General features: G+C 44.1%; 1 protein-coding gene across 4 annotated transcripts in view; it reads left to right on the plus strand.

The window, feature by feature from the left end:
* FNIP1 (folliculin interacting protein 1) overlaps positions 1-14,082 on the plus strand; it is a 142,420-nt gene extending 128,338 nt beyond the window's left edge. For all 4 annotated transcript variants that reach the window (XM_038740791.1, XM_038740793.1, XM_038740792.1 and 1 more), the window contains 4 exons: positions 1,047-1,215; positions 6,766-6,963; positions 7,529-7,644; positions 11,004-14,082. In XM_038740791.1, the coding sequence (XP_038596719.1) occupies positions 1,047-1,215; positions 6,766-6,963; positions 7,529-7,644; positions 11,004-11,082 (562 nt within the window). In that variant the 3' untranslated portion in view covers positions 11,083-14,082. The remainder of the gene's footprint in view (positions 1-1,046; positions 1,216-6,765; positions 6,964-7,528; positions 7,645-11,003) is intronic.
* The last annotated feature ends 10,274 nt before the right edge of the window (positions 14,083-24,356 follow it).

The following is a 24,356-nucleotide window of genomic DNA, read 5'->3' on the forward strand; positions in this document are numbered from 1 at the left end:
AGCTCCATCTTGGCTCCCATTGGAGGTTTTGCAGAGGATGATGGAAAGGGGGAAGGGTAAAATGAAAGCTAGAATAAGGCAGAATGCAGGCCCTGGGATCAGGGACCTGAGAGTGTGATTCAAAGTGGATCTGTGGCTGAGGCCAGAAGTAGGGCTAAGAGCATAATTGGGCCAATCAGTCAGTCGTATTTACTGAATGCTTACTATGTGCAGAGCACTGGAGTAAGCAGTTGGGAGAGTACAAAATATAACAGTATAACAGACATAGTCCCTGCCCACAACAAGCTTCAGTCTAGAGGGGGAGACAGACATTAATATAAATAAATAAAATTACAGACAGGTGTGTAAGTGCTGTGGGGCTTGGAAGGGGGTGAATAAAGGGAGCAAGTCAAGGTAACACCTAAGGGAGTGGAAAAAGAGGAAAGGAGGGCTCATTTAGGGAAGGCTTCCTGGAGGAGATGTATCTTCAGTAAGACTTTGAAGGTGGGGAGAGTCATTATCTGTTTGGATATGAAGAGGGCAGGTATTCCAGGCCAGAGGCAGGACATGGGCATGAGACAGATGAGATTGAAGTACAGTGAGAAGGTTGGCATCAGAGGAGCGAAATGTGCGGGCTGGGTCATAGTAGGAGAGTAGTGAGGTGAGGTAGAAGGGGGCAACCAGGACTGACTAGCCTTGAAGTTCTAGGTGTTTGACTTAGCTGCTTGTCACTTGGAGTGGTTCCATTTCACTATCCAATCCAGGGAATTCTATTTTCCTAATCCTACACAAATGATGGGTCAGGCAGTGTCTTTGCAGAACTTAATCAGTGTCCAACATTAAGGTTTTCTTACTGCACCATCAGCTACAAAGTGAAACAGAAACCCTGTTTTCCTGTTCAAAATCGGGAGGGGAATTGGGGACTTTTAAATTGCCCCTGGGTTGAAACGTCCTTCACTGTACTCAAGTGACTGAGCCTATTGAAAGGAAAACGATGATACTGGAAACTAAAAACTAATGGATCAAACTGAATGTGGAGACATGTCTGTTGCAATCCTTCCTTGCAGGTCAAAATTAATCGAAGTGAACTCTGTCAAGCCCAACATAGCTAATTTTGGAAGGTCCCTACTGGGTGGCTACTGTTCGTCTTATGTTCCAGACTTTGTTCTGCAAGGAGTGGGATCTGATGAAAAGCTTCGGCAGTGTTTGGTATCCGACCTGTCCCACGCCGTTCAGGTAATGAGATCCATCCCCAAAGAAATGTTACCACCTGCCCGAAGAAGACATGTTTATTGAGTCAAATGAGCAAGCAGAGACAAATGATGACTTTGAAGTTCTTTTAGTGCTTGTTGTCCCTCTTCCTCAGAGTACATTCGCTGTCTCCTCATCAACCAGTTAAGATGGAAAATAGGGTTGTATGTGTGCTTTTAATATGCTTTTAAAGTGTGGAGAAAGTCATCATCAGTGAAAGGGGAAAACATGTATTTGCAGGAAGCTGTCACATGCTAGCTAGAGTTCTCAATTTGCGGAAGCCTCAGAAAGAGAGTTAGGAATACCATATTTCGCTTATATACTCTTGTATTTGAATTTTGGAAACTGTGAGTATTAAAATAGAGAGTTGTTAATGTCAAAGGAAGCCAGGACCCCTTCCAACAACATCTTTGCCCGATGTCTTTTTGAAGGAAAAAGCCACACCATTCTAACCCTGCTGCCAAACTGTAAGAAAATAGCTTAAAGTGGAAAAAAAAAAGGACTGAAATCAGGTGGCAAATCAGATATAAAGCAGCATGGTCTAGCAGATAGAGCACGGGCCTGGAAGTCAGGGTGACCTGGGTTCTAATCCTGTCTCTGCCACATGGCTGCTGTGTGACCTTAGGCAAGTCACTCCACTTTTCTATGCTTCAGTTACCGCATCTGTAAAATAGGGATTAATACTGTGAGCCCCTTGTCAGGCAGGGACTGTGTCCAACCTGATTATCTTGTATCAACCCCAGTGCTTAGTGCAGTGCCTGGCACATAGTAAGTGCTAAACAAATATAAAAAATATATTAAAAAAAATCAAAACTACAATCAAATCTTGTTAGTGGATGTCTTTAGATGCAAATGAATATTTTTATGAGATATCAGTCAGTGGCATTTATTGAGTGCTTCCTATGGGCAGGTCACTGTACTAAGTGCTTGGAAAAGTACAGTATAGCGGAGTTGGTGGACACTTTCCCTGCCTATATCGAGCTTACTGTCTAGAAGGGGAGACAGACATTATTATGACCAAATTAGTAATTTATAATATACAATTTAAAAGATATATACATAAGTGTTATGGGAAGAGCACTTGTCTTAATTGCCACTTTCCTGAAGTGGTTTGCCAATGCAATAAATGATGTACCCTGCACCAGCTTCCTGCAAATTAGATTAATTGGGCAGCCATGTCTCACTTACTGCCCCTCTGTTAGTGTCATGCTTGACCAGCTCTCTGGCAGTGATCACTGTTCAACCTACAAGAAGTTGCCTGCCAGGCAAAGTGCACCTATTCCAAATGGCAAGAATCAGAGATTTCTTCCATGATTTCTCATTAATTCTCAGCAACTCTCTGTAAAAGGTAGGGATTTTAGGATCATTTTCTCCCCCTTTCCCAGATTTAGGATTGCAAAAATGCTATTTCTGGGAAAGGCTGCTTTACTTTGCAGGAAGGATTCAGACAGACTGGAGGAGGGCAGGTGATGCAGAATGGCTATTTCAGAGCTTTAGGACAGTTTCTGCACTGGGAGGTGGGGAAAGGAAAGTTTAGGGTGGTTTTGATATTTGAATTTTACATGTTGGTCTTAACATCCACTTTGTGTGCAGGAACTCTTTGATTCATATTTTTTTACATATATTCTCAAGGACCTAGTAGAGTGTAATACATCAAGTGGCTTAAGGGTTACTCACTCAGTCCCACAGCAGTTATGTACATATCCATTCATTCATTCAATCGTATTTATTGAGCACTTAATATGTGCAGACCACTGTACTAAGCACTTGAAAAGCACAATTAGGCAACAGATAGAGACAATCCCTACCCAGCAACGGGCTCACAGTCTAGAAGGGGGAGACAGACAACAAAACAAGTAGACAGGCATAAAAATATGGAACGCTTCACAAATTTGTGTGTCATCCTCCATATTCTCTGCCACTTCCTGTCTGTCATTTATTCCAGTGCCTGCCTTCCCCTCTGTCAGTTCCCTGTGAGCAGGGATCGTGTCTCACAACTGTACTGTATTGTGCTTTCCCAAGTGCTTAGTATCGTGCACTGCACCCAGTAGCATAGCATAGTGGATGAAGCAAGGGCCTGGGAGTCAGAAGGTCATGGGTTCTAATCCCAGCTCCGACGCATGTCTGCTGAATGATCTTGGGCAAGTCGCTTTACTTCTCCGGGCCTCAGTTACCTCATCTGGAAACTGTGAGCCCCCTGTGGAACAGGGACTGTGTCCAGCCTGATTTGCTTGTATCCACCCCAGCACTTAGTACTGTGTACCTGGCACACAGTAAGCTCTTGACAAATACCACAATAAATACCATTGATTGGTTGATTGATTGGACGGGTGCTCATAATATTAGCTCCAATAAGTGTTCAGGATCTCACTCTGCCTACTGAAATGAATATCCTTGATTTCTCCAATTACACACTTCAGTGCTTAGTTCAGGCTGACCCAGGTTAGAGAGATGCTTCCCCATTCCTCTTTCTCCCCTCCCACCCCAAGTGTAAGTATGCTGATTTCCCTGGGCATGCTGTGAAGCCAGATCATTTTCACTGGGTTTTCCTTTTCCCCCAGTGGCCTTGAGGTGTATTGTCATGATCAAAAAGGATTCATTTTAAAAATCACTTTTTTAGAGTAAACAAAAATGTAGTAATTGACCAAATTATCTAAATTGGTCTAATTGAAAAGGGAGTGGAGAGTCATTCCTCAGATAGAAAGACAGGCCCCAAGCTGACCACTTCTAAGTGGATTGTTTGAAATTTACTAGGAGACCTCGCTGTGTCCAAATGTAACCTTGGGGAAATCAAGACCCTTGCAGTTTGTAAACCCCCTAAATTTTCTTCAAGGGCTCTGGAATATGGATGAATACAGTTTTGATGGTGCACTTACTCTCCCGATAAACAATTGTTTAAAGCACTCAATCAGTATTCCCAAAGATACGCAGATATCAATGTTGTTCCATTCCAAGAAGAGAAATTCTGAATGGACAGTGGTTCTTTTCCTTATAAACAATCAGTTATTCAGAATTTTGAAAGCAGTTGTGGGCCAGCATGGGGTAAGAGAAAGGGCTGTGATTCAGTATTATCCATTCAAAATAACAAGGCCAAAAAATTCCCCTTCTCATGAAACTTGGAATTCAGCCTTTTAGCCAGAGAGTTTAATGTTAAGTTACCTTCTTGCCAAAATAAAAAACTCTTTGAAGTGATCAATTTCAGTGTTTTTCCTAATGGTCAAAAATTATCAAAATTTATGCTCTTTCATTTTCAAGATCACCTTTGAATTTAAATTTGAAGTGAACCACACAAATTGTCGACCTTCAATAAAAGCCACCCACCCTGACTGCAGCAGTGTCGTGCAAGGCAGCAGCGCTGTTTTGGGAACATTCCCATGATGGGGCTAGATGAGCCATTGTCCCCATTTGCCAGTGGTATTTGTTCCTCTGCCATCCAGGCATGATAGTCTGCTTCAGTGCTTTGGTCATGTCAGGCTGAAATGCATTCTCCATTTGACTTCCAGAAATTTATGGAAGCTCTTGTCAAAGTTTATTCGCAGGAATGGTTTTTCTGCCTAAAGTTTATTATTATTATTAATAATAATAATATTTGTTAAACGCTTACTCTGTCATAAACACTGGGGTCAGGTCAGTCATGTCCCACATGGGGCTCACATTCTAAGCGAATTTGGGATATAAAAGGCCAATTTTTCGAACGTGTAAATTGGTAAGATAGTGTGGTGAAGGGACCACAGGAAAAATATTTAAAGGCACTTTCAAAAGATATCCCATTTTTTAAAAAGTGGTTGCAAATGTCTAACGCATCAGTGGATGTCACCCAGATATGTCCCATTCTAGCGTTAAAGTACTTTTGCTATATTTCCATAATTGTAATTTTTAAGCTCTATTATGTTCCTTTATATGCTAGTTCTTTTATTTGCTTTTAATGGCTCCAAGGCTCTCCACTAATTCACGCCGCCTTACATTTCTGCTCTATTCACCTGTTACTCTCCAACCTGTTTTCTTCATTCCTCCTAAGCTAAGCCAACCTTCTAAGTGTCCTTGAGTGGACTTTCTCTCCCATCTCTGTCCCTCGCTCACACTTTACCCCCAGCTTGGAACTCCCTCCTTCCCCAAGTCGAAAAGACCTCAGTTCATTCATTCAATCGTATTTATTGAGCACTTACTGTGTGCAGAGCTGTACTAACCTCAGTTCTCCAAATACTCACAACGCACCTCCTCTAGCGTGCCTTCCCGGCATACCAAGGCATATAAACCCTTTAGGTACTTACTTATGTCCAACCTTAGCACTTCTGCATATGTGTCTTTTCAAACGTTCATTCAGTTGTTTATTTTGAGTACTCTGTTTCTAAGAGCTGTTATGTCTGTCTCCCTGGTTAGAGTGTAAATTCTGTGGACAAAGGATGTGTCACTTGCTCGTTTTGTATTTGCCATTGGGTACTTGGGAGAAGGGGTATTACTATTACTACCTCCACCCAAGCATTTTCCTTGCCCCTTGCTGATAAAGAAAAGTATTGCAGTGTTTAGAAAGAAGTGAATGCTTTATGTATGAGATCACTGGCCCCAAGTTCTTCTGCTAGATGGTCAGCTCGGGAGGGCAGGGATCATTTCTAGTAACTTTACCCAGTTTTGCTTAGAGTGCTATGAACCCTTGGGATTGTCCATCAGCATTTTATTGAAGAGGTGATTCTTGGAGGCACTTTTTAGCTAACGGTCCTGTGCATAATAAAGTTATATAAATTAGCTGAGTAGAATGGCTCTGTTTTCCAGAGTTTGAAACACCCCAGCTTAAAGCAGTCTGGCATGGTCAGATACACCAAAGCAGTTATTTAAACTACCAAGATGTTCTTGAGTCTACAGAGAAATGACGTTAGTGACTGTGAGACTGAGTTATAACCATTGCCATTTCATTTGCTTACCATTCTTAATTTGTTAGGGGGCCATGCTCATTGTTCTAAAAATCAGACCTCCATTAAAACTCATCTTGAACTCATCCTCCCACCATAAGGCAAGAGAGGGAGGCTGACAGTTAAATAGTACCTTTAGGTGTTCAAGTGACTGTATGGTAATTTTTGTGTATGTGTAAGCTGGGCAGGAGTAATCAATCAATCAGTGTCATTTATTGAGTGCTTTTGGTGCACAAGGCACTGAACTAAGTAAAATACAGTAGAGTTGGTAGACCTGATCCCTGACCCAAAGGAGCGTACAGCCCAGATGGGGAGACAGATGTTAAAAAAAATTACAGGTAGGGGCAATAGGGGAGTGTAGGATGAGTACGTAAGTGCTGTGGATTTGTGAACGGTGTGTCATCTTCAAACACAATTTTGCATTTTAAATGTTCTCTTAGACCTGCCATGTAATGAGTCAGGTATATCTGAACATTTCTGCTAGATTACACAGCTGCCCATCCTGTTTTTATAATGAGATTTTTCTCCCTATGCTTTCCACATCCCTAAGTTCTGAACCTTCCACTACCGTTATCTTGGTCTTTTTGCCTTCTCCAGAGCCTCTAATCACTTGTTTCTTTGTTCCCAGCATCCCGTGCTGGACGAGCCCATTGCGGAAGCCGTCTGCATTATCGCAGACATGGACAAGTGGACAGTGCAAGTGGCCAGTAGCCAGAGACGGGCGTCAGATAACAGATTGGGAAAGGAAGTGCTCGTGTCCAGTCTGGTCTCCGGCCTATTGCATTCCACCCTTCAGCTATACAAGCACAATTTATCTCCAAATTTTGTGAGTGGGCAAGCTGGTTTTAAGGTAGTAGATTATTAGACGAGAGCTGTGCAGCTGACCTGAAACACCATTGGAAACCATTGTCCTCTCTTCTGGGAATTGAGAGAAAGGCTACTGTTGACAGCCAAGCTGTGTGCCAGGTGGCGATTCTTATACAATGGCTCCCTATGGGCTGTGGTAGCCTTGTGAAAAAAATTATGAATCTCATATAAAACCTGGCCACTTTTGCTGAAGACCCTCCATCCACCATACCAGTGGTCTGTCTGCTGTTGAGATGCTTCCCATTTGTGACTGTTTTCTTAGAAAGGTGGCCGTTTCCAGCTTTCAAGAAAGTCTGTTCTGTAAAGGCGAACGATTTGATAAGGTCACTGAGAAGCACTTCAGTGGATTAAGTATGGGCTGCAAAGTTGTACAGAGGTGGACTTCCCGAACCCGAGTGTAATTAACTTGCCAGTCAGGCCTCTGGTTCCTTGATCGTATCTGTTGGCATAATGGAAGAAAGGGAATTTCTAGAGAGTCTGAGGCTCTTTTCTCCTAATGGTTTTGTTTGTTCTTTTGGCCACAGTGTGTCATGTACCTGGAAGATCGGTTGCAAGAGCTGTATTTCAAAAGCAAAATGCTGTCCGAGTATCTGAAAGGACAGATGCGAGTTCACGTCAAGGAGCTTGGCATGGTGCTGGGGTAAGTTCACAGCTAGAAAAAGCTCTTTTATTTCTGTATTTGCTTTCCTGCCCCTTCTGGGGTAAGTTCACAGCCAGAGAAAAGCTCTTTTAGTCTGTATTTGCTTTCCTGCCCCTTCCTCGTTCTTAGGGGAGATTGCGTATTGACAGACTGTGAATTCCACCCTGGGATGAAGCTAAACTGTTTTTGTTCAGGGGATGGGAGAGAGAGCTATCCCTGAGGTCTCTATGTCCTCAAGCAACTTTTGACCCAGTTGGGCCACGTAGTTTCTGAATGGAGGGCGAGTCTGGGCAGGACCCTCCCTGATGCTTCGAGATCTGCGTGGTGGTCCAGGTGACCAATGTCCCCCATCCACTCCCTCCCGCTCTAGTCCACTGCCATGCCGAGCCCCCACAGGCTATCCTGGCTTGGGTCTGGGGCTCGAGGAACAGGGCAACAGCAGCTCTTTGCAGGGCAGAGGGGGAAGCCATCTTGATTTCTTCTCCTCCTCCAAGCTCTAGCCCCAGATCCATCCCCTGCAACCTCATCTCTACCGCCCACCCTTTTATTACAGTCATTTTCCTTCTCTTTCCTTTCCTTCTCCTTCCCCTTACTGTGGGGGTTCCCCGAGGTTCAGTTCTTGGTCCCCTTCTGTTCTCGATCTACACTCACTCTCTTGGTGACCTCATTCGCTCCCACGGCTTCAACTGTCATCTCTACGCTGATGACACCCAAATCTACATCTCTGCCCCTGCTCTCTCCCCCTCCCTCCAGGCTCGCATCTCCTCCTGCCTTCAGGACATCTCCATCTGGATGTCTGCCCGCCACCTAAAACTCAACATGTCCAAGACTGAACTCCTTGTCTTCCCTCCCAAACCCTGCCCTCTCCCTGACTTTCCCATCACTGTTGACGGCACTACCATTCTTCCCGTCTCACAAGCCCACAACCTGGGTGTCATCCTCGACTCCGCTCTCTCATTCACCCCTCACATCCAAGCCGTCACCAAAACCTGCTGGTCTCAGCTCCACAACATTGCCAAGATCTGCCCTTTCCTCTCCATCCAAACCGCTACCCTGCTCGTTCAAGCTCTCATCCTATCCCGTCTGGACTACTGCATCAGCCTTCTCTCTGATCTCCCATCCTCGTGTCTCTCCCCACTTCAATCCATACTGCACGCCTATACCCGGATTGTCTTTGTCCAAAAGTGCTCTGGGCATGTTACTGCCCTCCTCAAAAATCTCCAGTGGCTACCAATCAGTCTGCGCATCAGGCAGAAACTCCTCACCCTCGGCTTCAAGGCTCTCCATCACCTCGCCCCCTCCTACCTCACCTCTCTTCTCTCCTTCTACAGCCCAGCCCGCACCCTCTGCCCCTCTGCCGCTAAACTCCTCACCGTGCCTCGTTCCCGCCTGTCCCGCCATCGACCCCTGGCCCACGTCCTCCCCCTGGCCTGGAATGCCCTCCCTCCGCACATCCACCAATCTAGCTCTCTTCCTCCCTTCAAGGCCCTACTGAGAGCTCACCTCCTCCAGGAGGCCTTCCCAGACTGAGCCCCCTCCTTCCTCTCCCCCTCATCCCCCTCTCCATCCCCCCGCCTTACCTCCTTCCCTTCCTCACAGCACCTGTATATATGTATATATGTTTGTACATATTTATTACTCTATTTTACTTGTATATATCTATTCTATTTATTTTATTTGGTTAATATGTTTGGTTTTGTTCTCTGTCTCCCCCTTCTGGACTGTGAGCCCACTCTTGGGTAGGGACTGTCTGTATATGTTGCCAACTTGTACTTCCCAAGCACTTAGTACAGTGCTCTGCACACAGTAAGCGCTCAATAAATACAATTGATTGATTGATTGATTCTCTATTTGACAGAATTTCTCTTTTGTGTAGCTGAAAGGCTGCTGAGCTCTGATGTCAGAATACGGGCTTGGCTTGTAATTTTAAACCACTAACATTTGTTCCTGAGCATCCCCCTGCGCCCTCCCCCACCCTACTTAGCTTCCTGTGGACCCCTTACTCAGTCTGTGGAAAAGCTGTAGTTCCTCAGATCTTCACCACCAATAAAATCAAACAGTCCTATTTGTGTGTATTCAGCTCACAGGAAGCTCATTAGGAAAAGATACCATGAGGTTTCCCCACAAGGTTCCCCCATTTCCTCTGCTCCTTCCTCAAAGATTTGGAAGAGGGAACAGCAGAGGAGCTCATAATGGGCAGTGCCAGGGAAATAAGGATACACAAGTATCCATACTTGAACAAAATGGGAGAGATCAACAGAGCAAAGGGAACAGGAGCTTTCCCTCTACATTTTTTTGTCTTTGATTTCTCTGAAATGCTGGTTGTAAAGTTGGAGGGTTGGACTACCACGGACTGCCCAAAAAACAAACAAATGGCTTTTAGAGCAAATTAAACCAATGTGGTCTTTGGAAGGCCAAATGACTCGACTTAGATTAGCATATTTTGGACACATAATCAGGAGGACTAATTCTTTGGAGAAGACACTAATGCTAGGATGAGTCCAGGGAAAATGTGGAAGAGGCAGACCTGCAGCTAGATGGATAGAGATCATAACAGTGATAACGGAGGAACCGTTAGAAAGGTTGCGGATTATGGCAGAGGACAGAACGTTCTGGAGAAAGTGTATCCATGGAGTCGCTATGAATCGGAAGCGACTCGACTGCACTTAATAATAAATAGAACATTTCTGGTTAAAGCCAACGCTACTGTCATCTCCTGAAATGTCTCTGACCAAGGACGTGAGGCAGAGGAAGCTTGCAGCTGATGCTTCTGCCTAGTACTTAGGAAATTAAGACCTGTTTTCAGGAGCGCTCTGGAAGGATGGCCTCTCCCAAGCACTTAGTATAGTGCTGTGCACATAGCGAGTGCTCAATAAATACAATTGATTGATTGATTGATGCCCTGGGGTCCCAAGTCAAGTGGGTGGTAGTTCTGTCAGTGATCCTGGATCCGCATACACCCTAATTCAGGAACTGAGAACCTCAGAATTGGAAATGGAGTGAGTCCAGGTCAAGAGACTGTTGCCCTTTCAGGGCTAAAAGACAGTCCTGCTCTTAGGCTGCAGTCAGATCTAGCTCTGGGGCAGTAACTTTGCAGACCCCTTTGCCTTTGGAAAGCATTCCACCTCGGTGGGTGCTTTGAAGTACTGAAATCCTGGTACCCTGCCCCTGTTCATGAATGCCCAAGTGCTTTTATAGTAGGCCTCTAAATATCGGGTTTTTTTAGTTCAGAAGCTTTGTAAATCCAGCATCCAGTCAGAGTTGTTGGAATAATAACGACATATATGGTAGATCTCCCTTTTAGCAGACTTATTACTGTTTGACCTCATTTTTACAATCGTATTTTCTCTTTGTTTTAGAATTGAATCCAGTGACCTTCCTCTTCTGGCAGCTGTTGCAAGCACTCACTCACCATATGTTGCTCAGATACTCCTTTAAAATGCCAAAAGGCAAAGACTTTACTTATTAGAAGACAAGGAAACAGACACACACACAGTATTCTTGTGCTGACTTCTCTGCCTGGAGCAACTGAACCAATCAGCTGGTTGAGCCGATTGAGCCACCTAATCAGCACATTGTACAATATTTTATGACTGTTTTCTTTTGCCTCGACCATTAGTTTTTTAAAAAGTCAAGTAAAACCTAGCCAGGATTAATAATAGTGGTAAGAGCATTTGGAGAGACCCAAGTTAAGTCACTTGGAAACTTCTGCAATGATGGATAACAATGAACAATTTAAAATGGAAACTGAAATGCTTGCTACAGTGTTGCCGAGGAGGAAGAGAGGAGGAGGAGGAGGAGGAAGCAACCGTCTTGTGACTGAGTGCCCAGATGTACAATTTTCCAATCTTAACTCTTAAGGAACACTGATTTGTTTTTCCACCAAATTGGCTGTTTCTGGCTGTTGCTCAAAGCAAGTGGTTTTTTTAAACTGTTTAAGGCTCTTAGGTAAAAGTCATTTATGAACAGCTGGTTAATGACTGAGCTTAGAGAAATATATATGTTGGAGTGTAATACATACACACACCTGTGCAAATTGATATTTGTTTTCCAAGAGGGAAAAGACAAGTAGAGAAATACAGTGTGTAAATGCGATCGATCGTTTCCTTTTTTGTGCGTGTTTTAACTAGTATTAATTGTTTTTAACATGGAAATGTAACTTTATGGTGATGCTTTTGTTTCACTTTTTTTTGAGACAAGAAAAGCAGACTTGTTTTTTAAAGGCTGAGGAGTTTGGGGTCCCCAAAAGGCAAGAATACTATTGTTCAACTTGATTTCTGTTAGTTTAAGTTCATCCTTGAAACAGCTTATTGTTTCACAGCAGGGGCAGCTAGTGGAATAATAAAAACTGGGATTTCAAAAAGTACCAAAGTGTTGGCAAAAAATAATAAAGGGACTATTATCCTTAAAAATACTCAGGTAAAAAAGAGATCAGTCTTTCAGAGTCACCCCTTAGAAATTGAGTGGGAACTGGACCTTTAGTGCATTGTTTTTTAGTAATGTCAAAACCATTTTAATAACCCAGGACTTAAAATTATTCTGATCGTTTTCTATAAACTCTGGAATTTACCAGCAGACCATCCTAATCAGTTTCAGTGGATTTCCATTCTTCAGATGTCATTGACTGTGTATATACCATACACTTGCGCATTGCTTGTAGGAATAGCTGACGTGGAACCAAACTGTTGTAAGTAATGTAAATACCGTAGGTGGGTGGATAAAGTTTTCAACATGCTCTACTACCTCAGTGTAATCGAAGACTGCATTGTCACATAACTTCATTGATCTCCCATGTTGCAGATTCTGGTCATTTGTGCTCATGTTTGCGTTGGGGTTCTCCATTCCCTCCTCAGCATCTGGGAGGGCATTAGCGACACCGCTCTCCAGAGAGACCCCATTCCCCAGCTTTTCTCTGTTTTCTGGGGGTAGGAAGACCCCTGGACTAAGGAGGGTAGGTGTACCCTTTATTCCCTCTTGCCAATCGATCGTCCAAAAGACCCTCGATATCCTTGTTCATTGGGTGTCCAAAGCACTTCCCGTCCTGTAAATACGCCTCCGCTTTCTTTAAAGATCTCCTCGCTGATTTGTGTAATGAGTTGTCTCTGAAAGTTTGCAGTTACTTTAACCTTGATTTTATAGGGCTCCTTTTGTCTTCGATCTAAAAGTGTTTCATGTATAAGCAGTTATTTTTACTTATATAAAAGTTTATTATAATGGAGTGTTGAAATCTAATCTTTATGCCAACCGTGAAGCCTGTTTATGCAGATAACTAGACTGCTCCAGATAGGTCTTTGTGATCTTATTTGAAGATACTTTTTCCCATTTCTGACCTGTTTCTTATACTCTCTGCTAGCCATCATCTGGGGTTTGGAAAACACATTCAGACACTGACTGTCAACCCAGATTACCTTCTGCTAGAATGCAGAATATTGAGAAGGATTGAAATTCTAGGTACTCTACATTTTGCCTGCGGTGACAGAATTGATTGTAGTGCAAAATAACACAAACCAAATTTCTGAATTTTAAAGCAAAAAAATTGCCCATTTCCAAAACTGGGCATTAAATCTTCTTTGAGTATTTATTTTACGATGTAATTTGAAAATTGGACCTGAGGGTGAAATGGATGACCTCTACCTATTACTACTACTTCTACCACCACCAGTTACTACTTCTACTACTGCTATTACTACTACTACCACCATTAATATTTCTCCAGTACTACAGAAAATAAGGTTAATTGGTGAAGGCAATCCTTTCTGAAGTTTCTTGGGCCCATAAGGTAACAGTGCCATCTGTCAGCTCCAGTTCTTCTCTGGGGTCACGCACTCTCAATGTGGGTCCCGATTACTGAGCTTTTGGAGACTGTGACCTTTGCCCAACTTTGTTACAGAGCCACCACTTTGGAAGGCGTTTTAGCCTAGTTTGGTCAGATTTTGTCATCTAACCTTCCCCTTATGGTACAAACAGAAACTGGTACGTACCAAAACAAACGAAAAAGGGATCTTTTAACAACATTATAGTATTGACTTAATTATTTGTTTTCTCTTTGTATAAGAACTAATCTTTTTGATTTAAAATATTCCCTACCTTCATTAATATGTCTTAATTATAAGGCTGAAATGGTTAAGTGCACTAAACATATATTCTAGTAGATTTATTTTTGTTGCAAGCAGCGAACACTGGGATGCTCGGTCAAAAGAAAATAAAGAAAAACAGGATTTTACACATTGCATACTCTTTCCTATTAGCTCCAGTAGATGTTTTATGACAATTTTCTGCTTTCTCTAAATTATTTAGATGGCGGTCTGTGTAAAATGCTGGGTAAAATGTACATACTTGTTATCTCTTATTTTGTATATATTTCTCAAATGTGCACTTGTATTATAATAACCATTCCCAATTTTAGGGAAAATTTGTGCAATAAATTCAGTACGTCAATTTATTGCCTGATGTGATTTTTTTTTTAGTGAGAAAACTTTAAAGAGAAACATGCTGTCTCCTCTCTACTTTCAGATATGTTTGCTTAGAGCTACTTTCATACCCAGCTGTACCACCGCAGAAAGCAAAAGGTATTTATAACAGAAGACATGGCATCTAATCCAGGCACAAATATATGTTCCCCTGAATGACTCTGTGAAAACTACTCCCTTTCCTGTCTTTTTTCTGCCCTCCTCAATTTGCGTGGGCAGCTGAGCAAGGACCGTAACTGCATAAGCAGAGAGCAGCATGCATTCTAGCAGCTTTTGTCTGCTCCTGAGCCTGTCCTCCACAGGTGCTGCATACGGAGCCCCACACTTCCCACCCAAGAAATGAACATCTTGTTCTTCCTGCTGGACAATGCAGCTGCATGAGTTGGATTTGTGAGCTCATCGTGGGCAGGGAATGCGTCGACTTCTCCCAAGTGCTTAGTAAGGTGCCCGGCACCCAGTAAGCACTCAGTAAGTATGATTGATTGATTGATTGGAGTTGCACTGATCAGAATGTCCTCCACTTGTGCATCCATTCATGGGATCTCGAAAGTCTGGGTACTACAGGATGGCAAAGCCAAGGACTCCCTTCCTCAAGGTGGCTACCCAGAGCAGGAGCCACTTGAAAGGCATACTGGCCCTGGATCGGGGACGGGGAGGAAGAAGCTAAGGACTGCAGGACTGGCACTTGTCCTAGTGTGTTGGGTGATGCCACTGGTTCTTAGGCTAAGAAAAAGAGCAAATGTTCTAGGGAAGGGAATGCCCAGGCCACTCTGAACAATCTTGCTGAGCAACATCTGTTTTAATGGTTGATGTTATTTTTAATGCGTAATTGTTCATTGTTTCTATATTTGCCTCTCCATTTTCTCCTCCCCACCTCTTCCCTATTTGCCTTTATGGGCAGGGACTGTCTTTCTATGTATTTTTAAAAATTAACCTCAAACCCCTCTTAACATATTTACATGCACTTAGTGCCCGGACGTCCAGCTACAGAAGAGCTTAGTGCCGAGCTCATTGAAATCAATTGCAAAGTAGCCTAATTATTGCAGGAAATCATGTACAATACTCTTGGTCGTGACCGCTCCTTCCTCAATGAAAACGGAAAGCCAAAACCAGGAGAGCCCTTTTAACATAATGCTTAGTCATGTGCCAAGAATGTTTGTTTAATTGGGACCTTTTCCCTCTCACTAACTCTTTCCCACCACTGATTTTCCTGTCCATTCCCAGAGCTTTGGGTTTCACAAGGCTCTCTTTTCTGAGAAACAAATATGGAGCAGTGATGAAAAGTGACTAGACTTTCCAATTCTGGCATATGGCTGGATGGGAGAGAAAGCTAGCCCTCCCAAGTTAAGTAGTTGTCAGAGTATTCTGCTTTTGTATCTTAAGTCCCCCTGGGATTATGAAATTCCCCCTCCTTGCGAAGTGGGTGGTCTGAGGGGATTGGTGAATGCCTGCAAGCATTTATAGGAGCCTCCCGATTTGCTCTGTCTCAATACTGCCCTATTCTTTTCTTCCATTAGATCGTAAGAACACAGCAAATGCCTAATAAATACTATTGATTGATTGCTTCCTTTCTCAGGTACCCCCCAAAGTATTAAAAACAGGGGATTTGGCATTTCTGGGACCCATAAGTAGTGAAGGAAGCAGAGAAAGGGATGGCTATGTGATTAAAGAACTGGAGAGCAGGTCTTCTGAGGAAAGGCTAAAAGAATGGGGACATTCAACTTGGAGAAGAGAAGAAGGCTGGTGAGTGTCAGATGGCTAGATGATAATAATAATAATAATAATAATGGCATTAAGCACTTACTGTGTGCCAGGCACCACTAAGCGCTGGAATGGATACAAGAAAATGAGGTTGGATGCAGTCCCTGTCCCATGTGGGGCTGACCCCTCTCAGGGTCGCACCTGGAGAGTTTCCAGGACTCAAAAAGTCTCAGCTATGGGAGGGAGGGTCAAGCAGAGGCCTACCCAATCCATTCCTAGCTTGGGCAGTGGCAGGTTAGTGGAAGGCAATCTGCTAACCCACCTGTGCTGGGCAGCAGCAGTATGAGAGAGAGTCGAGGGTGGATACTCAAATTTACTGCACAAAAGGAGGCAATAGTAAACCACTTCTGTATTTTTAACAAGAAAACTCTATGGATCCACTACCAGAATGATTTCAGTTGGAGTTGGGGCATTCTAGAAGAGATGTGTCCATGGCATCGCTATGGGTTGGAGACGACTCGACAGCATAAGACAAAATAATCTAGCTCAGCCACAGTGATCTAGGCCTTTCAGGGGATCCAGGCTGGCCCCTCTTCCCCATCATTTCCTGGACCCTATTTTTATTATTTTGAATCCTAGTTTAGTGTAAATCAGATAAGTGACAAGTATGGCCTAGTGGAAAGAGCATAGGCCTAGGAGTCAAAGGGCCTGGGTTCTAATCCCGGCTCTGTCACTTGTCTGCCATGTGATCTTGGGCAATTAACTTCACTTATGTGCCTCAGTTTCCTTTACAGCAAAATGGGGATGCAATACCTGGTCTCCCTCCTTTTTAGACTATGAACCCCGATGTGGGACAGGGATTGTGTCCAACCTGATTAACTCATATCTACTTACCCAGCGCTTCACAAATACCATGATCAATCAATCACGTGGCTCAAAACAAACAAACCCTGTGTTTCTGCAGACTTCGGCGACATGAAGGGTTCACGTGGTGGAGGCTGATGCTGACTAGTGGCTCTCCATTTCTAAGACAAAACAGGATGAAGTGGACTAAAGCAGGAAATGATTGGTTAGGCATAAGGAAGAGTATCTTGACTACTAAGGAGGGAATACATTCCAATATGGACCATGTGAAGCCTTCATCAATCAATGTCATATTTGAGTGCTTACTGTGTGCAGAACACTGTACTAAGTGCTCTTTACACTATAGCAATATAACTTCATCACTGGAGTTCTTTAAGAAGAAAATAGTGACTTTCCATAACTAGTCATTCACCTGCCTGGTGACAGACGTGGGACCAGGGACCCTCTGCCCAATTTACTCTGTACTCTTCATTTACTGTCGCAAAATTACGTTACCTAGATAGCACACTGACCCATGATGCAACAGGTGGCAAGGAATTGGAAAACTGAATCAAGAAGGCCAACCCACTCTCTGGGAAGTAGAGAGTGTGGGAGCAACAAAATATTTGTACTTCCCAAGCGTTTAGTACAGTGCTCTGCACATAGTAAGCGCTCAATAAATACGATTGATGATGATGATGATGATCAGGTGAGACTTGGAGTGCACGTGTGTCTGAAAAAGTCAATCCCGAATCCACAGTCCTGGACACACTGGACACACCCAAAGGCCGTTCATTCTGCTGTTGTTTAATGTTGGCAGAGTCTGCTGCTGATTTCTCTTTGTCTTTGTTCCTCCTGTTACTGACCCTACTTAACATCAAAAGGCAGGACTAGCTTATATACCATTAAGTCCTAGAACAAAGTCAGTCTTCTTGCACTGAAACTATGCATGCTGCAACATAACTGTGCTGGGTGGAACACTTGAGGAAAATGGATGACACCCAAGCAGCTGCTCTGTGGCAATGAACATTGGGAAATCAGAATCAAGGAGGCCAGGGAAACCATTTCAGAGAAAGTAGAACAAAGCCTCAGACAATGCTGCATCCTACATGAAAACAGGATTTACTGCTGCAGATAGGTGAGCCAGTCTTCAGTTTGGCCAGGAGTAGCTCTCCTTGGCAGAAGTTCCTGAAAAATCATTAAGACAAAGAGGCAAAAGTGAAAATGGTGTCAGCTGTTTGTAAACGATCAACATAGTAATTATAATAATAATAGTACTTGTTAAGCTCTTACTATGTGCAGAACACTGTTCTAAGTGCTGGGGTAGATACAAGTTAGGTTGGACTGTCCCACATGGACATCCCCATTTTACAGATGAGGTAAATGAGGCCCAGAGAAGTGAAGTGGCTTGTCCACGGCCACCCAGCAGACATGTGAAGAACCCAGGTCCTTCTGACTCCCAGGTCCATGCTCTATCCACTAAGCCACTATCGCACAGGGACAGTGTTTGCATCAGCATAATGTGGGTGTGACTATAGATTCCACATTAGTCTTCTCAGTCCCATATTCACCCCAAGGTGAATTGCACACAGTAGCATCTTTACATATGGACAACCAGGGCTACATAGAAATTCATTCATTCAGTGGTATTTATTGAGCACTTACTGTGTGCTTGGAAAATACAATTCAGCAATAGAAAGAGACAATCCCTGCCCACACTGGGCTTACAGTCTAGAAGGGGGAGGACAGACATCAAAACAAGTAAACATGTTTATTGTTGAAACTCACAGTATTTGATTAACAGAGTTCCAAAGACAAAGTTCCAGCTAGCCCGTGATACTGATTAAGAAGATTTTTGTCTGTCCTACTGTACCTCAAGCAACACATGTGAGGCCAATTGTAACTTCCTTTTTTCCACAAGCCACTGTGGCCCAAGCATCCTCTATCATATGGAAGGTCATCATCAATCGTATTTATTGAGCGCTTACTGTGTGCAGAGCACTGTACTAAGCGCATTACTGGATTAATGGTTCTTCCAACCCAGTACACTGACCCTAGCAGAGATCCTAAATGATCCTGACAAGAACTGTGTTGGTCGCTTTGCCTGAAGTAGTTAAGGGTTGCACCTTTGAACATCTGTAAATTTCCCCATTAACAACCATCCATTGACCTATCAACTATGAATGTAGTTAAACCATTCCTGAGCATTCCAGCAACCCTAACTTTTTCCTTAAAATAGATTTAGTGCTCATGAATGTATTCAAACCCACTTAAACCTGTCACTGTTTCCTGCCTCCATATCCTGTGGCAGTGAAATCCATAAGCGTCCACCGAATGCTTACCACCCATTAGAGCTTTTTCCCTTATGGTGTACCAGACCTCCCTAGCTAAGCTTTGTGTCCAGCGAACTGGCTCTCGGTCTTTCATTAGACCTATGATTTTGCTCTTGGGTGTGTTGGTGCACACCTCTAGAGGGTGGGGTTTGAGGAGTGGTATTAGGTTTCCTGCCTCACCTTTATGAGTCTGTGTTCCCACACAGCCATGCTCACCTTAATATACATCTTACTAGACAGATCATATCTGTGTTATTCTTGGGGCACCATGCCTGGCTTCACCTCAATCACAGAGGGCCTTGCCTTTTTGTTTTTCTTTTTTGCTTAACCTGTTATGATTCCTATTTCCAGCTCCATACATTTTCTAATGCCATTCATTCCCAGCAAGCACAGTGGACATGTGCATGTATGTATATACACACAGACACACACACATATATACATCCACACTGTGCCTCCTGAACTTCTCTCCAAACAGAATGCATTTACTGCTCTATACACGGGAAGAACCTGACCCCAGGCCTTTCCTTTTCCCTGCTCGCAAAGCTAACTGGGGGTGAAGGGTTAACCCCACCCCATCTCCTTGGCATGGCATGCTTCACACTGAGCCCAAGTCTTCATCTTGCCAATTCTGCCTGCATTTCCCTATGGTCTAAAAGAAATTGCCCCCCCGGGGGAGAAAGAGGACCAGATAGGACACCAAAAAGAAAGGTTGAATGCTATATTTCCCCTTTGCAAGCTGCATGGCATAGTGGATAGAGTATGGGCCTTGGAGTCAGAAGGTTGTGGGTGTTAATCCCAGCTCCGCCACGTCTGCTTTTTGGCTTTGGGCAAGTCACTTAACTTCCCTGTGCCTCAGTTACCTCATCTGTAAAATGGGGATTAAGACTGTGAGCCCCATGTGGGGCAAGGATTTTGTCCAACCTGATTTGCTTGTATTCCCCCACCCCCACCCCCAGCGATTAGTACAGTGCCTAGCACATAGTAAGCGCTTAAACAAATACCACAATTATTATTACATTGAGGGAGTCTCTATTTGGGGAGGAGTGATGAGCTGAAAAGTCAGTTTTTGGGTGAGAGTGCTTATTCGAGGAGCAAAAGATGTTGTATTAGTAAATAAGGGTGAAGCCAGTGCAGATTTTATAGGCTGAGTAGATTTTTCCAGGTGTGGTGATTTGTGTAAATTGTGAAGCCGGATTCATTTCCCTCTGGAACCCGGCAGGAGCAGAGAGATAACAGAGCAGCCCTCCAAGTGGTTTAAACCTATCCTGACCATTCTTTATTCCAAATTTAGAGGCTTGAAGTCTGTGTAAATAAATGGAAAGATTGGGGAAAAATATGTTTCGTTCCTAATGGAGAAATTTGAAAACTTGGACGATTTTTTTTCCCCAATCAGAAAATAATCCTTTCATAGGGTAATGAAATTCCTGTTAAGACAGAGTTTCCGTAGGTTGTTACAGTGGGCCTTATTTGGGTCATTATGAGCCTATTTGCTAAAAATATTCACATGTCTCTTTCTGGAGTCAAACTGCTGGTGATGTGACTTTCAAAATCCAGAGGATACAAGCTTCCTTTTGGTTACTGATGACAGTTTCTATTTTCAACCTTGATTTTTCTCCCGTTTCTCATTAGCTGGGAGACGCTGGCGCACCCTGGTGGTCAGGCAGCCATCAGGAACGTTGCTGGGAACAATCATGCGAGGAATGCTAATGAGCCCGATCCCCCTCCATCTGGAGTGAGAGGCGCTGGGAGTGTGGTTGTGGGTAGTGCCCTCCAAGCGTGGGCTCAGCATCTGTGCCTGGGCAATGCAGTGCCATTGGCGGGTGCATTTGAAAGCTGGAAGCTACTAGGTACCTGAGGTGAGGCTGCTGCTTATGCAGTAGCTGCCTCGACCTCCTACCCCCTCTGCCTAGCCCCAGCAGTAGCCCCCCAAAAGTGGGTGGCAGTGAGAAGCAGCGTGGCTCAGTGGAAAGAGCACGGGCTTGGGAGTCTGAGGTCAGGGGTTCTAATCCTGACCCTGCCACTTAGCTGTGTGATTTGGGGCAAGTTGCTTAACTTCTCTGTGCCTCAGTTACCTCATCTGTAAAATGGGGATTAAGTCTGTGAGCCCCACTTGGGACAACCTGATCACCTCGTATCCCCCCAGCGCTTAGAACAGTGTTTTGCACATAGTAAGTGCTTAACAAATACCATTATTATTATTATTACGGTATCTAAGTGCTTATTGGGGTAGATATGAGGTTATCAGGTCAGATGCAGTCCCTGACCCACATGGGACTCTCACTCTTAATCCCCATTTTACAGATGAGGTAACTGAGGTCCAGAGATGTGAAGTGACTTGCTCAAGGTTACCCAGCAGACACATGGTGGAGCGGGGATTAGAACCGTGCTGTATCCACTCCGCCATGCCGGTCCCAGGCTCAGAGTTCCCAAATCCTGGGGAGGCCTGAGGGGGCTGCCATGGTGCACATAAGGGATGTGCCCCAGGCAGCATGTGCCCAGAGTTCTGGTTGGCATGCCTTTGGTCCAGGAATCCAGACAGCAGCAGGCAAGCCCTGCTCCCTCCGCTGCTCCTTAGTCAAGCACTCAGTACCGTGCTGTGCAAATGGTCAGTGCTCACTAAATTGGATTGATTGATCCCGGCTGGAGGTCCAGGCCCCCCTTGTGATTCCACCTGTGCTCCCTGGCCCTCCTGGCATGCCCAAGGAGAGAGCAGTGCCTAATCTGTCTATCTACTTTCCTTCTGTCGTTACTGACTGAGGGAGGAAAACTGAGGCCAAAGAGCAAAAATGGACAATTTTGAGTGCTGAGTATTAACATCGATTTTCCCTTCTTAAAATCTTAAAATTTCAGGTTACCATTAGACTTGATAAGGGACGTATGGCACATACTGATTTGCAACATTTTCTAAAATTTCAGGGTTGGATTTTCTTTCTAGATGAAAGAATCCCCAAACCATTCCTCCCCCTCAGCTTCAAAATGTCTATAAGGTTTACACCTCTGTTCCTTATGCAGCACACAACATCCAGGGTGCTGAGTATAAGACATTGCAGTAGAGTCCAGTAGCAAGAGACTTGAGACACAACACGGCCTAGTGGCCAGAGCACAGTACTGGGAGTCAAAAGGATCTGGGTTCTAATCCCAGCTCCGCCGTGTGTCTGCTGTGTGATGTTGGGCAAGTCATGTAACCTCTGCGCCTCAGTTGCCTCATCTGAAAAATGGGGATATGGACTGTATCCAATCTGATTAGCTTGTATCTACCCCAGCGCTTTGCACTTGCCTGGCACATAATAATAATAATAATAATGGTATTTGAAAAGCACTTACTATGTGCAAAGCACTTTTCTAAGCGCTGAGGGGGATACAAGGTCATCAGATTGTCTCATGTGGGGCTCACAGTTTTAATGCCCATTTTACAGATGAGGTAACTGAGGCACAGAGAAGTTAAGTGATTTGCCCAAAGTCACACAGCTGACAAGTGGCAGAGTCAAGATTAGAACCCATGACCTCTGACTCCCAAGCCCGGGCTCTTTCCTCTGGGCCAGGCTGCTTCTCCATAGTAAGCACTTAACAAGTACTATTAAAAAAGATGAAAGGGCTGGGTTCTGAACACAAACATGACTTCCACTCCCGCTGCTTTCTCAGATGCCCATGGAAACTGACGTGTGGCCCTTTACATTTCTGGAAGTTGATTTCCCCAGCTACTGCTTGAGAAGCCCCAGGTGGTGGGACTGGAGAATGGGAGGGATGAATGATGCAGGAAGGCAGGTCAGAGCTGTGGAGCGATTAGGAAGGAAGGTGCATCGGAGTCCAGCAAAGAACCCCTCTGTCCCTTTCCCTTCTACCAGCTGCCTGCCAGGGGATCTATTGCAAGTGGCTATTGAAGTTGGAGTACTGTACTTGTTTCTGTGGAGTATCTTGCTGACGCCTACTGGGCGTTCAGGGTTGTGCTACTATTTGGCTGGAATTTAATGGTGCCGAGGAAAATGTTTTCAATGGGTGATAGACCTTAGAGGGAGCTACAGTGCAGAGGAGAAGCCAATCAACAAACAGTGGTGTGATTTGTAAGAAATAAGGATGAGCAGGAGGAAATTGCCCCATTGGTTATCTGGCCCCAAAACATTACTTGACATTTGTGAGTGGTTTTTTTTTTCTTAATGATGATTGTTAAGCACTTACTATGTGCCGGGCACTATACTAAGTGCTGGAAAAGATACAAGCTAATCAGATTGGATACAGTCCAGATCCCACGTGGGGCTCATCGCCTTAATCTCCAGTTTACAGGTGAGGTAACTGAGGCATAGAGAAGTGACTAGTCCAAGGGCACACAGTAAAGTGGCGGAGCCAGTATTAGAACTTACGTCTTTCCCACCAAGGCCTGTGCTCTATCCACTACACCATGCTTCTTCAACTTATATTGTCCAGGTGTGCCGGATATGTTTGCTTGTCAGTTTTGGAAAGCAAAAGCTTGATTGCAAAGTCAAGTTTCTTCAATGACTTTGGGGTAGCATTTATGTTTTAATTATTTTCTGAGAGCAATAAAACTGGAAACAATCACCAACAGTCCTGAACTAACATCTGTAAGAACATGGAGCTTTTATCAGAAAACTGGAGTGGGTGTTGACTTCATTTGTTTTTTTTTTCCTATTCCCCCCAACAGCAAGTTTGATCTAGACACCTCAAAACTGTACAGTTATTAACAATGTGAGCCCATTGTTGGGTAGGGACCATCTTTATATGTTGCTGACTTGTACTTCCCAAGCGCATAGTACAGTGCTCAGCGCACAGTAAATGCTCAATAAATACAACTGAATGAATGAATGAACAGTGAATCCTAAGAACTAGGTGGCGAAATGTATCAGGGCTGCTGGTTGAAATCGGGTTTAAAATTGGTGATTTGCAAATGACCTAGGCTCCCTAACCCCCTAACACCCCCTCATTGTATTTATTGAGCACTTACTGTGTGCAGAGCACTGTACTAAGCACTTGGGAGAGTACAATATAGCAGACTTGGTAGACACATTCCCTGCCCACAACAAGCTTACAGACTAGATAAGCTCTGTGTGTTTCCTCAGTGCAGTCAATCAGATGTGAGTCAGAAACTCACACGGAGCTGGGGTGGGGGTGGTGGTGAAGGGGGTGGCTGCAGCAGGGAGGTTGGTGTTGGGATCATTAATGAGCCTGTTTGTTCTGTTCCCCAGATAACCCTGCAGAAAGAATCCAAATTGCTTTAAAAAAAAAATCAATGCCTCCGTCATCTCAGAACGATGGTATTCCAAAGCCTGGGGTAAAGCCCATTGGGCTGGATGCAGATTTTATGTGCATCCATTTTATGTGCAGGCCATTTTTAAATCCTGAAGAAGAG

The sequence above is a fragment of the Tachyglossus aculeatus genome, chromosome X1 (assembly GCF_015852505.1).
Source record: "Tachyglossus aculeatus isolate mTacAcu1 chromosome X1, mTacAcu1.pri, whole genome shotgun sequence".
Lineage (NCBI taxonomy): Eukaryota > Metazoa > Chordata > Mammalia > Monotremata > Tachyglossidae > Tachyglossus > Tachyglossus aculeatus.